Below are 13,073 nucleotides of genomic sequence, written 5' to 3' on the forward strand. Positions count from 1 at the left end.
TTGAAGTTGCACCATCGCTCGCATACTGCATTTGCGCACTTCCGCTTTTCAAGCGCGAATGTTCCCGCGCTTCGCGCGCCTATGTCGCCTTATTCACGCGCATAGACACATCAATCTCGCCTCACTGCAGTCATCTCCATATCATTCAGGCAGTTGTCACCATCATTTCCCTGCGCTTTTATTATGTTTGCATGCACCAGAGTCGCTTCACGCAATCCGCTACTATACCGCGCTTTCACGCCCCTATAGCGCCTTACGCCTCCGCTTTTCCCGCGCTTAGCGCGCCATTGCTACGCCAGTCTCGCCTCATCACATTCGCATCAGACACGCTCGCATCACACTCCTCTCTCATCACATACCCTCATCGCAACTTCGCTTGTCCACCACATGATGCACTGAGTGGGAACACTCAGAATTTAAGCCCCCAGGAGATGTAGAGACTCGATCCTGAGTAGCCTCACAATGGCATATATTGCACTGTAGGTCGAGTCTACAATACTATGCATGCAACGCGACACTAGCGCGATAAACGCGACATTCGCACGACGCGCGCGACATAGGCGACACTTTCGCGACATAGGCGACACTTGCGCGACTTGCGCGCGCTTTAGGCGAATTTTCCCGCGCCTAAGCGCTATAGGGCGCCTGACTTCCCACTGTGGTTTTCCCATGTCCAACCAAGTTCCCAGGTATGCATTTCTCCATTTATCATTTATTTCAACATCGTACCATGTTTATTTTCACTTGGTACACATTTTTCATTACACATTTTTTACTTTACACAACACACATTACCACGGACCACCATCATCATAGACAGTCACCATCTCCGAGTTTTTATTATGTTTTGAATAAATCATCGCAAGCCCTAGTAGCAGTTAGCTCTAGTGGCCATATCCGCATCAGTTGTCTTATCAGCATCTCAGTACACGTCTTAACATCTCACTATCGCTCGCATACCGCTTTCACCCAGTTCCGCTTTTCGACGCGCAACTTTCCCGCGCTTCGCGCGCCTATAGCGCCTTTGTTCCCGCGCTTTCGCCTTATCACGCGCTTTGTGCATTCCCCCTAGAGTTGACCAGTGGATATTTGCTTTCTCCGCTTCCCCTAAGGGACGAACATATCGCACTCATATTTTCCTCCCTTCAACAATTATATCAGCTGCACCCTCAGCTGAGTTGAAGATCCTTCACCGCACCTCCACCGATGTCACCAGCGTGCTGTCCTCCACTGCGATCTGTATGGCCAGCAATCGAGATGCGGTGAACTCAAATATATTTGACATGTCGGTGAGATCAAATTTGTTGTTTTCACCAGCGGAAGGTAGGCATTCCTTAAAATCAGGAATTTGAGACATGAAGAATAAGCTTAAGATGATGATGATATCGATTGTAATTTATGTTCCCTGATGGAATCGGCGTTTGAAGACGCCATAATTTATCTGGCACCTTTTATGGTGAACAAGACATGTAATACTTTCATTGGTGGTTTCCTGTTGCTGAATCAATTGATTATGATATTCACATATGCTGCAAGTAGTCTTCGGCGATGTTATTTTCATTAGACTGTATGTAACATTACGTATCTGATTGGCGCTGCTATCTATCAGCGACGCAATAAGTTTTGAAACAGTTTGTTGGTGTCAATATTGTGACCACAATTATGAGCACATGATATGCATCATCAATTCACTAGTGGTTGTGGAGGCCTTTTAAACAATGTCTTGTGTACATACAATTGTATACTGTGGGCTGCATCCCATTGTTTGCTAGCTGAATGGGAAAATCACTATGACATAATCAGCTGCTGAAGGTCCACGTCAGACTTATATTTATTACATTCATCACAATTCAGCGCCGCTCATCACACAACCTCCTACTATTCACAATGACTATGGAACAAGTCACCGCCAACGCAAATGCCACCTTCTGCAATGCAGGTGACAGGGTGGAGCACTTGCAAGGTCAAGCTTTGCAATTGGATAGAGCTGATCCTAAGCACATTGCCATTGAAATGGAGATGGTGCATGCTCTTGTAAGTCATGGTCTACATTTAAATTTTCATTCTAACATCTTTGTAGAGTCATGTTTTCTCTGTGTATGCACTGCAGACAACATCTGTGCTGCCCATGGTGCTCTCTGCTGCCTCTGAGTTGCAGGAGCACCTTGACGCTGGATTTTGCAATGTGATCAGCACCATCAGGAAATCGCCAAGGAGATGGTTTTCCTAGTTGTATTTGGTAAGAACAGATCAGAAATTCACAAGATTACATGCAAAGACAAGGGTAGATAAAGTGATATATAAGATAAACAAATTAAAATTCAAGGATAAAATATGACAAAAAAATTACAATTCAGATGAAAATAGGTCATGTCTTACAAGTGTACCAGCATTTCTTGACCAAATGGTCACCTATGGTAACCAGTGACCACCACTGCTTGAAGGCTAGAATATGCTCACTCAATCAACCTGATATCTGATGTACCCCTTTCATCTTAGAATTAACCTTCACAACAGCTACAAGATCTTTCAACGTGAAAATATGGTAAAAACTTCAGTGCTGCTCAACCATGGGAACTTTTGCTCATTGTTGTCAGGCGCCTGGCAACAGTGACCAGCACTCTTAAACACTTGCTGAACACGGTTTGGCCTCAGTATACTAAATATGGTAAAACTTCACTACAACTGTGGGAATTTTTTGCTCATTGTTGTCAGCACTCAGTAGCTCAATCATAACAGATGCTTATGTAAGTAAGTCATCTGAAAATTTCCATCAAGTTCAACTTCCTACCGCTACTTCCCTCTCAATGCTACCACACTATGATCTTTTCTACTTGCCCTCTCACTTTTTTTTGGCCCTCCCTTGTGGTCCTTCCCTGATGGTATCTCTCTGGCCCTCCTTGGTGTTCTGTCCTCCCTCCCTGGCTCTTCATCATGGTCCTTCCTTGGTTCCTCCTCATAGTCTTTCTGGAGTCCCTGGTCCACCAATGGTCCCTTCTTGGCCCTTTGTCGTGGATCCTCCCTGGTCCCTCCTCAATCCTGGCCCTTCCTCATGGTCCTGGTGTGGTCCTGGTCCTTCATCATGGTCATGGCTGCCCTCCCTTGTGGTCCCGGTTCTGTTTTGTGGATTTGGACCTGGACCTTACCTCCTCTCTTCTATCTCTCTTTTTCTCAAGTTATCTCCTTGTTGCTCCCCTTTGCTGTAGTATTACCTATGTACATTGTATACTTACCACTTGTTTAATTAAAATTTTGATTTTAACATTAAAAAAATGAGTGTACCAAGGTCAAGAAATTGTTGCTATTGTGCAGCCTAGTATTATCAAACTTTGTCATGGCTGATAGGTGATTACAACATTTGCCGCTTTGGTGATAAATGGCAAGTAATGGCAAGCAGTCTGTCATAATTGTGCTTGTGGCAGTTTCCATCCAACTTTCTCCAGCTAAATAAAGCTTTCTCTAGTGAACTACCATTTTGATGGATATTATACAAATTTAAGCCAGGTAAAGCTTTATAATACTTTGTCATTTCCCAGTCAATTCCCTGATGACACCGGTCTGGTCCAAGATCTGTCCAGATGATCCCTGGAGCCAAAGGAGCCCCTTGTATCCTCTTAGCATTGGGTATGAGCAACTGCTGCCGCCACCCTCGCCGCCTGTTGCTGGCCCCTCCCAGCTCAATGGCACTCTCCCCCAGGCACCTGCTGTTGTTGTCAGGAAGGGCAAAGGTAAAGAAAAAGCCCCCCCTGAAGGTGAGACTACTAAACAGCATGGACGTGGGATCAAACGAGGCAAATGACCTCGTCCACGAGCCATGAGTGTGAGTACTGCGCCAAAGTCCAAGCAGCAGCATGCATCTTCCAAGGCGATGGTAACAAGTAAGGATGAACGGGAGTTGGACAATGAGTCAATTCTGGCTCAGACACTAGCAACAAAAAAGAAAGTAAGTCACTCATTTGCTTGTTTTCTATTCCTTTGCTAACAAATGATAGCTATCACTGCCAACAAGGCTTCCCACTGCACTGAAGGGTTTGTGCCCATGCCGCAAGTCATTGGCAAGGTTGGTCATCACAAGTGATGATGAGAGAGAAGGGGCAACACCAAACCCTGTTCTCAAGACAGTGGTGTCATCTTCATATGTGGAGATTGACAACATGGATGAGACGCCAATCACCGTTGGGCCTGCACCGAAGATGGGGACCCCATGTGGATATCCTGGTATGTGGCTTCCTCTTTACATTGCAATTTCTAATGTTCTCCAGCCTGCACCCAAGCCCTCCAAGGCTGTCCCAGAGATGTCCAGCACCATTGCCAGTGTCCTCACTGAGGATGATCACGCCGACACAACCTTGCTGGTATGGCTCCCAGGCTGTAGGTCTTGCATGCAGAGGCAGCTGGTATGCCACCAAGCCTACAATACCGCTGGTGTGGAGTTGGCCGTGTGTGCGCGATTCCACTGGTCAAAACATAAGTGTGGAGGCAAGGGTTCTGCTCCACCCAACAGAGGCAAGAAGTCAACGGCAGCTGTGACTCACCACACTCATTCAAGATCTTGCTGTCAATCACCAGTGTATGTCACTGAGACTGCAGGTAAGCCCTTCTCTATTTCTAACATTCAACTGATATACCAACACTTCATCAGTAGCATCCACCTCTGGTGCACCTGCAGGTGGGGTCGCCAAGATGTCCAACACCTCCATCACTGCCACCCCCACTGCCGCCATCACCTCTGCTCCCACCGCCAGTGCTCCTGCCACTCCTGTTGTCCCCACTGCTGCCACCACCACCACCACCACCACCACTGCTGCCGCCAATGTTGCCACCCCTGCCACCGCTACCACCCCCTCATCTCCCACTTCCCACACAGACAAGGCATCTGTTCTTGCCCTCAGGGAGGACATTACCCTGTTGCAAGCAACAGTTACTTCCTTGGAGGAGAAGGTGAGTGCTGGGGAGCAGCTTCTCCCGGAAGCCAATAGGAGAATGGCAAAGCAGGAGGCTAGTTTCACATTGCTTGCCGAGCAATTGGCGGCACCTCGCCAGGAGTTGTGTTCCCCCAAACTCACATCACCTGTTTCACTGTGTTTGCCTGTGATGATGAACCCTGTCTTAGCTGACTTATCCTCTTGCAACAGCATGATTATTGCTGAGACAGAGGTCCCTGCCCGGTCAGTGTCCTGCAATGGTGGCATTGTTGTAGAGACAGAGGACCATGTTGCATTGGTGGCTGAGGAAGTATACCCTGATATGTCAATTTCTGAGGATGAATGCCTCCTACATCGGCACCTCATGAAGAATGCCCTGCTATGTGAGTGCCCTGCTGTGTCGGCATCTTGCAACACCAGGATTGTTGCAGATGAAGATGCTGAAGTTGAGTCAGTGTCTGTTGGATCAGCCACAAAGGAGTGATATGGATTTGAATACTTGTCTTCTTTCTCACTTTAGTTGCAATCTCATAGAGTACTTGTTTAAGCATGTGTATATACAGGTATATCTACATCTTGATATGGTATTTACTTTGTACATATCATTGCGGTTTGTTTACAATCATGGAATTGAGTGTGCCGGTGACATGCAGTCTGGTGCCGGTAACATATTTACTTATGTACATATCACTGCTGTTTGTTTATATAATAATGGAATCAATTGCGCCAGTGACATGTAGTCTGGTGCCTGCTGAGATGGCATGTGGCACTGGTAAGTTTTGCTTCCTCCATGATTCAATGGTAGGATGCTTGATAGTGCCATTTGAATTACTGTTCGCCAGTGAGATGGATTCTTGCACCGGTGCTTAGCAGAGTTGTTCACAGGCGAGATGAATGCTCAAACTTCAATTCTTTGCCAGCATATTTTAATGGGTGAAATAGATCTTGCAATAGGGAGAATAACATGTACTGGCGATACTGTCAGTTTTCTATTCAATGTTGTCTGTATCTGCCTGTCCCGGCGATGTCAGCCAATCACCTGTCAGCATGTATGCTATTGCAATCTGCCAATCATAGTAATTACATCACATGTCAGTGAGGTTACCGTTGGCCATATCTAGACATGCATGCTGCATCGAATTGGATGATCAGTCACGCCTTGCACATGAAATGCTGACTGTCTGCACCATGCAGCCAGGATGGCAGGTGTTACCAACAATCAGAGTTGCATTCACCACAGTTAAATATATTTGTACCACATGGGCCCATACATTTGTCTACATTACATGACTGGAGCCCAACTAGCAATTGAACTGTCCATGCTTGGGCCCACCCCCTCTATTGATATGCCAGGACATGGGCCTGTCTGACCCTCAGAATAACATTGTAATTTAGGGCCTATCCATCTCTAGGCATGGCTGACATTGGGCCCACCATATATATAATTCAGTTCACACCTGTGGGCCTACCCCTATGGCACAATGTGCACACTGTAGGCCCACCTGAATCTTAGAAAGGGCAACCGTGGGCCCATCCCGGCAGTGTAATACAGGATAGGGGCCTACCCGTCCTGCAGAGTATTTGCTCAGGGATCCTATCCCATTTTAAGAATGGCAATGAGCAGGCCTGCACATGGCATGTGGGCCCATCCTCTGCAAATGTCAGATAGTGTCCCCCCGCCCCCCTTCGAATCAAGTATGGTATGCAAATGGCGCCGATGCAAATTCAATCATCAATGGTCAATCCCTAGATGCATCCATTTCTGAGGAGACACTCACCGATGCTAATGCACTACTGTGTACAATTGTACCCTGTGGTTCCCTGAGCTTTCAACCTATCCAATTTCCCAGAATACACCTGCTGATGCTAATGGACCATCACTGGCAATCATTCCTGAAATCTATTCGACGACTTGATTTCCTGGAATACACTTGCCAATGGTAATTGATCATTGTCAGCAATTATCCCTGATATCCATTTGGGGGTCCAATATCACTGCTAATCATTCCTAATATCCATTTGCTGGCCCCATGCCCTGGCATAAACTCATCAATGCTAATGGATCACCGCCAGAAATTATCCCTGGTATCCATTTTTGGGGCTCATTTCCTAGCTCGCTGATGCCAATGGACCATCACTACCAATCATCTGTCATATCCATTCGCCAACCCCATTTCCCAGCATACACTCGCCAGTGCTCATGCATCATGGGCCCACTCGATACTGGTGAGGTATTACTACTATAGGCCCACCCTTCAATACTCTTCACTATCAATCCTGACACTCATGGGCCCACTCCAAAACATAGAGGCCAATCCACTATGGGCCCAGCCCTAACTGTTGGGAACATAGCATTCGCCAGCCCACCCTGGAACATAGGATGACAATATAGTGTGGGCCCATGGTGGGTTGGCCTGACTCTCATGGAAGAATGTCAAGGTGGGCTGGCCCTCTCTATAGGGTCAAGTCACTGAAGGGGCTCAAAACGCCTGTGCACTACACAAGATTTAAATTGTGAATTTGTTGCACAAGGTATAGGGTCATATCTTTTGGTTTGTTCCTTATGCTCATATGATCATCCCATTTCCTGTAGGACGTATATGGTGGTTCCGCTTTTATATGGGGCCTTCATGGAAATGGCTCATCGGCTTTGGTCTCTCACCACCTAGTCTTCCAGCTTGTCCAAAACCTTCACTTCTGTTAGAAACTTTTACAAGGGAAGAGGAACCTGGCTGTAAAACACCGCATAAAGGGCTGTACTGTGTGGACTGTGGAACAAATTTCATGGAAACACTTGTGCCGGATGAGTAAGTTTAAATCTCTGACACATTCAAAGCTGAGGTGCTGATGGATTTATTATTCCTATGCATATTCCCTGTTCCCCTGTTGGCTATGCAGACCTGAGAGTCAATACAATGGCAATGTAGATGGTGAAGCTCTCATCTCCAGGAGATGGCCATTGGGCGATTGGGTGACATATGAGTAAGTCTTTCACTTCCTTGGCTCGATCCTTGTCTTGGAATGGTGACTGTAGCGAGTGACATATCTTGCCACTTTTCTCCTTTGACAAATTCAACTGACTGTGTTGTTGTAGCAATCCTGCATATGTAGATTGCGATGGGACCCTACACGCAAAGCTGGAGATGACACTCAAAAAGCTTTAGTTCGTTACGACATTTATTCATGACAGACGATTGACTGGGATACATATTACTATTAGCAGTCAGGATGTACTATTCAATGATGCATTTGGGACTCACAATATGAATTTTACACCAATCCACACATCAATACCGTCACTTTGTGAGTGCGTAAGTTTGAAAGCATTTGATATGACAGAATAGTTTAGGCTACTATGGGCCTTCTGATATTCTGAATGAAGCTTTTCTTCAATCTTGGCAAGGTAGTCTTTGTGAAGGTGGCCTCTTCAAGACCATCTCCAATGCAGGGCACTGGATATTTAACTTCGAGTAATGTTGGTTCATCACATCATTCTCCAGGATGGCTGCTACTGCAGTTTTCGGCGGAAGTGACATAGCGCCTGCATGTTCACAACACGCTCATGGAAAAGTATGTTTTGTCTAAGCTGTGATTTGCTGCTCCGCTAGTTCTCTATTCAAATGTGATTCATTTTTTATTTTTTATTTTTTTTTGAATTCTTGTTTATTGTCCGTTGGGGCAAGGCCCTATAGTAGACAATACATACAGTATTTACGTCTGGTGCAGTGGTCTATATGGTATCTTCAAGAGACTATGCTATTGGTCCCGGTGTCTTTTTTTTTTTTTGCTTCAGATTGAGTCCTTTGGGGTCATAGACCCTATGTTGGACATTTCTCGTCATAAGCTTCTTTCTCATGTTTGGGGTTCGGTGGACTTCCAAGTGTCATGCTAACTTGTACTCTGCCACTGAGGTGGACAGGCACGAAAGGATAGCTGCGGGGAGAAGATTTGTTAGTAGAGGTGAGGGTGTTAGTTGATGATTTTGTTTTGTTTTCTGGTCTTTTTTCATTGCAGGTCATTTGGTTGCTGGGTGTGGTCCTCTAGTAGCGTGTCTTCTCTTCATCTCAACAGTGACATTGTTGCGAGGAATGTCGGTCCTTTTGTGTGCGAGTATTGGTGAGTGTGTTGTTACATATATTACAGTTCGCCGAACATGGGTTTGAAGCGTCCGGTGCTATTGACATATCAGAGGAGGTGTGGTGTAGCTTTTTCGGATGAGAGGATGTGGGCTATGGACAGGGCATCTCGGTGCATAGCATTAGCAAAGATGTGTCTCTCCCTTCGGTACTGGGGACATTCGAAGATGAAATGATGGATGGTCTCGTTCGTTCCTGGGCATATCGGGCAGTGAGGAGAGTCGGATTTGTTGGGTCCCGGTGTCTTGTTACTTAAGGGTCTTATATACGACGTGTATATAGTGACAACACAACTATACAGGATATGACTTCTTGCCAGTCCTTAAGTACACAGTCTATGACTTTTCTAGTTTTTGTGGTAGATAATGTGCTGAGTTCTTGGGAGGAATGTCTTTCAATATTCTCCTTCTTGTTCCTCGGTTAGTTTAAACCTCATGGTCTTGAAATACTGAGTGTGAAGTTTGTACGTGTTTTGGCAAGTGTGTGCCCATGGATTCATGAAGTGTGTCTCGTGATTCATTGACACGCACGAAACCTGTTTCGTACATGGTCATGGTAAATTCACATGCTAGTCCTTACTATAGCCTATGCACTTCCCCTGAATTTTCTATACCTTACTTCAATTTACTTTAGACATTTCTAAGCATGTATCATCAAGATACGACTTAGTGGTTCAAACTAAATACTTAATGTACCCTTTATCCTTTCTATAATTCTTTATTTTATTTACCCCTATGCCAAACATATGTACACACACATTCTATGCACACTTTATTTACATCTATGTACTCAAGGCAGTGGTGCCAACCAAACCAAGTTGAACTAGTTGGAATGGATTGGTAATCAATGCACAGCAATAAGGCAGTGCTAGAAGGACCTGGAACACAGCCTTTGCTGAGTAATCTAGAACATTCTATGAGTATCTTACTAATCATTCCATAACATTCCATGACATTCTATGACAGTCTATAAGAGTCTATTGCTCTTTCTCAAACATTCTGGAATATTCTATAGTACATTAGTAATCAGTAGCACAGCCACTAGTCTAGTAGTATATAAGGGGCTCATTTTCCCCTCTTGTAAAGAAATAAATTTCATTCCCAAGTATTATCAGAGTGAGACAAAGTTTATAGGGGAACACAGGGGAACATTCTTTCACCCCTGAGATTCTTAGCCCCTACTATTGAGTGAACATTCAAGTGATTATTAGGAGAAAATATTAGTTTATTTGCTCCACACCTTTGACATTATTCTTCATACATTCTTCAGAAGTATTTGGCCACATTCTTGAGCCATCTGTTAAGACCGTACTCAAGTAGTATCGGATCCGAAGGGCTTGGCCTCAGCTCGTGCGCTGTGCCCCTTACCCGAGTACGTGCCCTTAATTTCAGAATGAAGTCCGGATGGAATCCAATGAAGTCCGAAGGACTTCTGGAGGCTGGCTACTCTGGTGGAGTGCTGAAGGACTTCCCATGGTAAGTTCCCTAGATAGAAACATATAGAGGAAAGGCTGCAAGGGACAGAGTCCAAAGCAGGATAGGATAGGAGGAGTGGTCCGAAGGACAGGATGTCTGGAGGTCCATAGGTAATGGCGTCCGAAGGTTACGACATCCGAAGGTTACAATGTCCAAAGGTTATGACGTCCAAAGGTTACGACGTCCAAAGGTTACGACGTCCAAAGGTCTGAAGGTTTAGGAGGACTGGAGGAGCGGACAGGATTAGGACAGGAGGGGAAAGGCTACTATGGACAAGTGTTAAGACCGTACTCAAGTAGTATCGGATCCGAAGGGCTTCGGCCTCAGCTCGTGCGCTGTGCCCCTTTCCCAAGTCTTGCCCCTTATTTCAGAGAGCTAAAGTATCGCGTGTATAGAGTAACGGCCAATCCAGATCGGATCCGGACTAGAAACTAACGGGTGAGGACTGTCCAAAGACAGAGGCGGATATGTAGACTATAGGAATCTATCCTAAGTCTCGGAGTAGACAAGAGTAGCGTACTCAAGTCCGGATGGATAACGGAGGGACTCAGAGTCCAGACGGAATGAGTGCAATCTAAGATGATATTCGAACTGATCTACTACAGCGCATATACAAAGGTTTATATACTACGGATAGCTAACGGAATGATCAATAAGCAAAGGTGCGAGGCTATGTACGAAAGTATAAGCAAAGTCTAAGTGGAGCATATTGGTAAGTTGGATGGATCACGAATCATGAACCGGGAATGAAGTACAAGTAAAAGCGGATTCGTAAGTGTAGCGGATCAGTAAGCATAGCGGATCAGTAAGCAAAGCGGAAGTAAAGGATAACCGGTATACCGGTGTACAGGAATACCGAAAGGAGATGAACGATAGTTAGAGTTATATGAACAGGAAATGAAATAAGAATCAAAGCGGATCTGTGGACCGGACGATGGATATGTTCATCGGATCTGGATCGGATCTGAGATCCAGATCATCGGATCTGTAACCGGATATATGGTATATGACAACAAGGTCCAGAGTAGAAACAAACAGAGGTAGACTACACTATGGTAGAGTCGGATAGACAGGGTTTAGACAGAAGTCTCGGAAAGGCAGGAAGTGCCAGAAAGGCAAAACTTCGGTCTAGGGAATCAATCCCTAGACTTCAGAACAGAGACATAGGGGACAAATCCAAAGGTCTGGATTTACGGCCTAGGGAATCCATCCCTAGGCCTTGATGGAAAGGCAGAACTCAGATGGATCAAAGTCCGAGACAAGAATGAGTGAAGTCTAAGATGCAAGAGAGCAAGTCTATGTTGATATTCGAACTGAGGAAACTTTACAGGAGTTGTACAGAGGTTTATATACTGGACGGGATCCGAGAGGATCAATAAGCTGAACACAAATGCTATGTACGAGCATGTGGAAACATATTAGTAGTATGAACGGAACATAAGTAAATGAACTCGGATATGAACAGAGTACAAGGATCAATAAGCAAGACAGAAACAGAGATAACCAAAGTCCAGAGTCAAGGGGATTACCATAAGGAGATAGACACTGATTTAAGGTTTGGGCCTCGGATATGAGTATAGGTTGGATCCGGAGGTCTAGAGATATCAGATGAAGTGTCTGGATATCGGATGAGCGGATCCGGAGATCTAGGTGAAGACGAGACTAGGATATGGATCATGGATATAGATCGATAGTCTAGGGAAGGTAGAGTCCGAGATGGAATGAGCTCGGATCCGATAGGACCAAGGGTGGATGAAGCAGGCTTAGCTGCGGAGGTCCGAAGGTATTGATATATGGATGTACAAAGGTGTACGGATCCAAACCGATAGTGGACTGGAGGACTGAAGGCATGGATAAGGGTATGGAGTCATGGATAAGGGTATGGAGGTCCGGATGTGCATCCGGAAGGCGTCCGGAAGGCGTGGGAACATCATCGGACGAAGGTCCGGAATACGGGATATGACACCATCTTTGATTACACAATCATCCTTTATTCTAGTTCTCTTTTATACACAGGAAAAGTTCTGTGGGGAGAATTATATGTATTATTCATCAATTAGGGTAGACACAAATAAGACCTACAATCTGTCAACGAATATTAAGAGCTTGGCCACTTAAGACTACATCAAGAAGGTGTACTCTATTCTGGACTGCGTCATTACTCATTGTGAGATCCTGAGCAGCAGAGAGTTGGTTTCGAGGCCATGTATTGGGACGATCCCGCTAGTGAATTTGTTCTCCATTGCTGAGTATAAGTAAGAGATATCCAAGAGGGATATATATTAAAGTTCAAGCTCATTGCATACAGCTGCAACATATTATTCTGAAGTTTATAGCACTACCTTGTGCTACTATTGTTTCTATCATTCTTTGCCTCTTTTACATCACTAGCATTCGCTTGAAAAGTTCAACACATCTCATCCTCCACGAACGACCACGTTATCAACCGTTGGTAATTGTCTGAACCATTGACCGTGGAGGATAGTGAAATTTGGAGAGTTTTCTTGCCTTTCACATCCTAGTAAGACATCATGTCT

The 13,073-nt window shown here is 45.2% G+C and overlaps 4 protein-coding genes across 4 annotated transcripts; 3 read left to right on the top strand and 1 right to left on the bottom strand.

Moving 5' to 3' along the window:
- Positions 1-1,107: 1,107 nt before the first annotated feature.
- DFJ58DRAFT_735276 (uncharacterized protein) lies at positions 1,108-1,357 on the bottom strand (the record flags this gene model as incomplete). The annotated part of the gene is made up of 2 exons (XM_041386611.1): positions 1,108-1,143; positions 1,199-1,357. The coding sequence occupies 2 exons, from the start codon at positions 1,355-1,357 to the stop codon at positions 1,108-1,110; spliced, it is 195 nt and encodes a 64-aa protein (XP_041236711.1).
- Positions 1,358-1,887: 530 nt separating this feature from the next.
- DFJ58DRAFT_735277 (uncharacterized protein) lies at positions 1,888-2,230 on the top strand (the record flags this gene model as incomplete). Its single annotated transcript, XM_041386612.1, has 2 exons — positions 1,888-2,034; positions 2,081-2,230. The coding sequence occupies 2 exons, from the start codon at positions 1,888-1,890 to the stop codon at positions 2,228-2,230; spliced, it is 297 nt and encodes a 98-aa protein (XP_041236712.1).
- A 1,317-nt stretch (positions 2,231-3,547) lies between these two features.
- On the top strand, positions 3,548-5,409 carry DFJ58DRAFT_735278 (uncharacterized protein; the record flags this gene model as incomplete). Its single annotated transcript, XM_041386613.1, has 4 exons — positions 3,548-3,752; positions 3,813-3,943; positions 3,993-4,590; positions 4,643-5,409. The coding sequence occupies 4 exons, from the start codon at positions 3,548-3,550 to the stop codon at positions 5,407-5,409; spliced, it is 1,701 nt and encodes a 566-aa protein (XP_041236713.1).
- Positions 5,410-7,496: 2,087 nt separating this feature from the next.
- On the top strand, positions 7,497-8,399 carry DFJ58DRAFT_847210 (uncharacterized protein; the record flags this gene model as incomplete). The annotated part of the gene is made up of 5 exons (XM_041393421.1): positions 7,497-7,732; positions 7,824-7,907; positions 8,020-8,088; positions 8,149-8,236; positions 8,265-8,399. 5 exons carry the CDS (start codon positions 7,497-7,499, stop codon positions 8,397-8,399), a joined length of 612 nt encoding a protein of 203 aa, XP_041236714.1.
- Between the last annotated feature and the right edge of the window lie 4,674 nt (positions 8,400-13,073).

Source organism: Suillus subalutaceus (genome assembly GCF_016647625.1).
Source record: "Suillus subalutaceus strain FC151 chromosome Unknown DFJ58scaffold_207, whole genome shotgun sequence".
In the NCBI taxonomy this organism is placed as follows: domain Eukaryota; kingdom Fungi; phylum Basidiomycota; class Agaricomycetes; order Boletales; family Suillaceae; genus Suillus; species Suillus subalutaceus.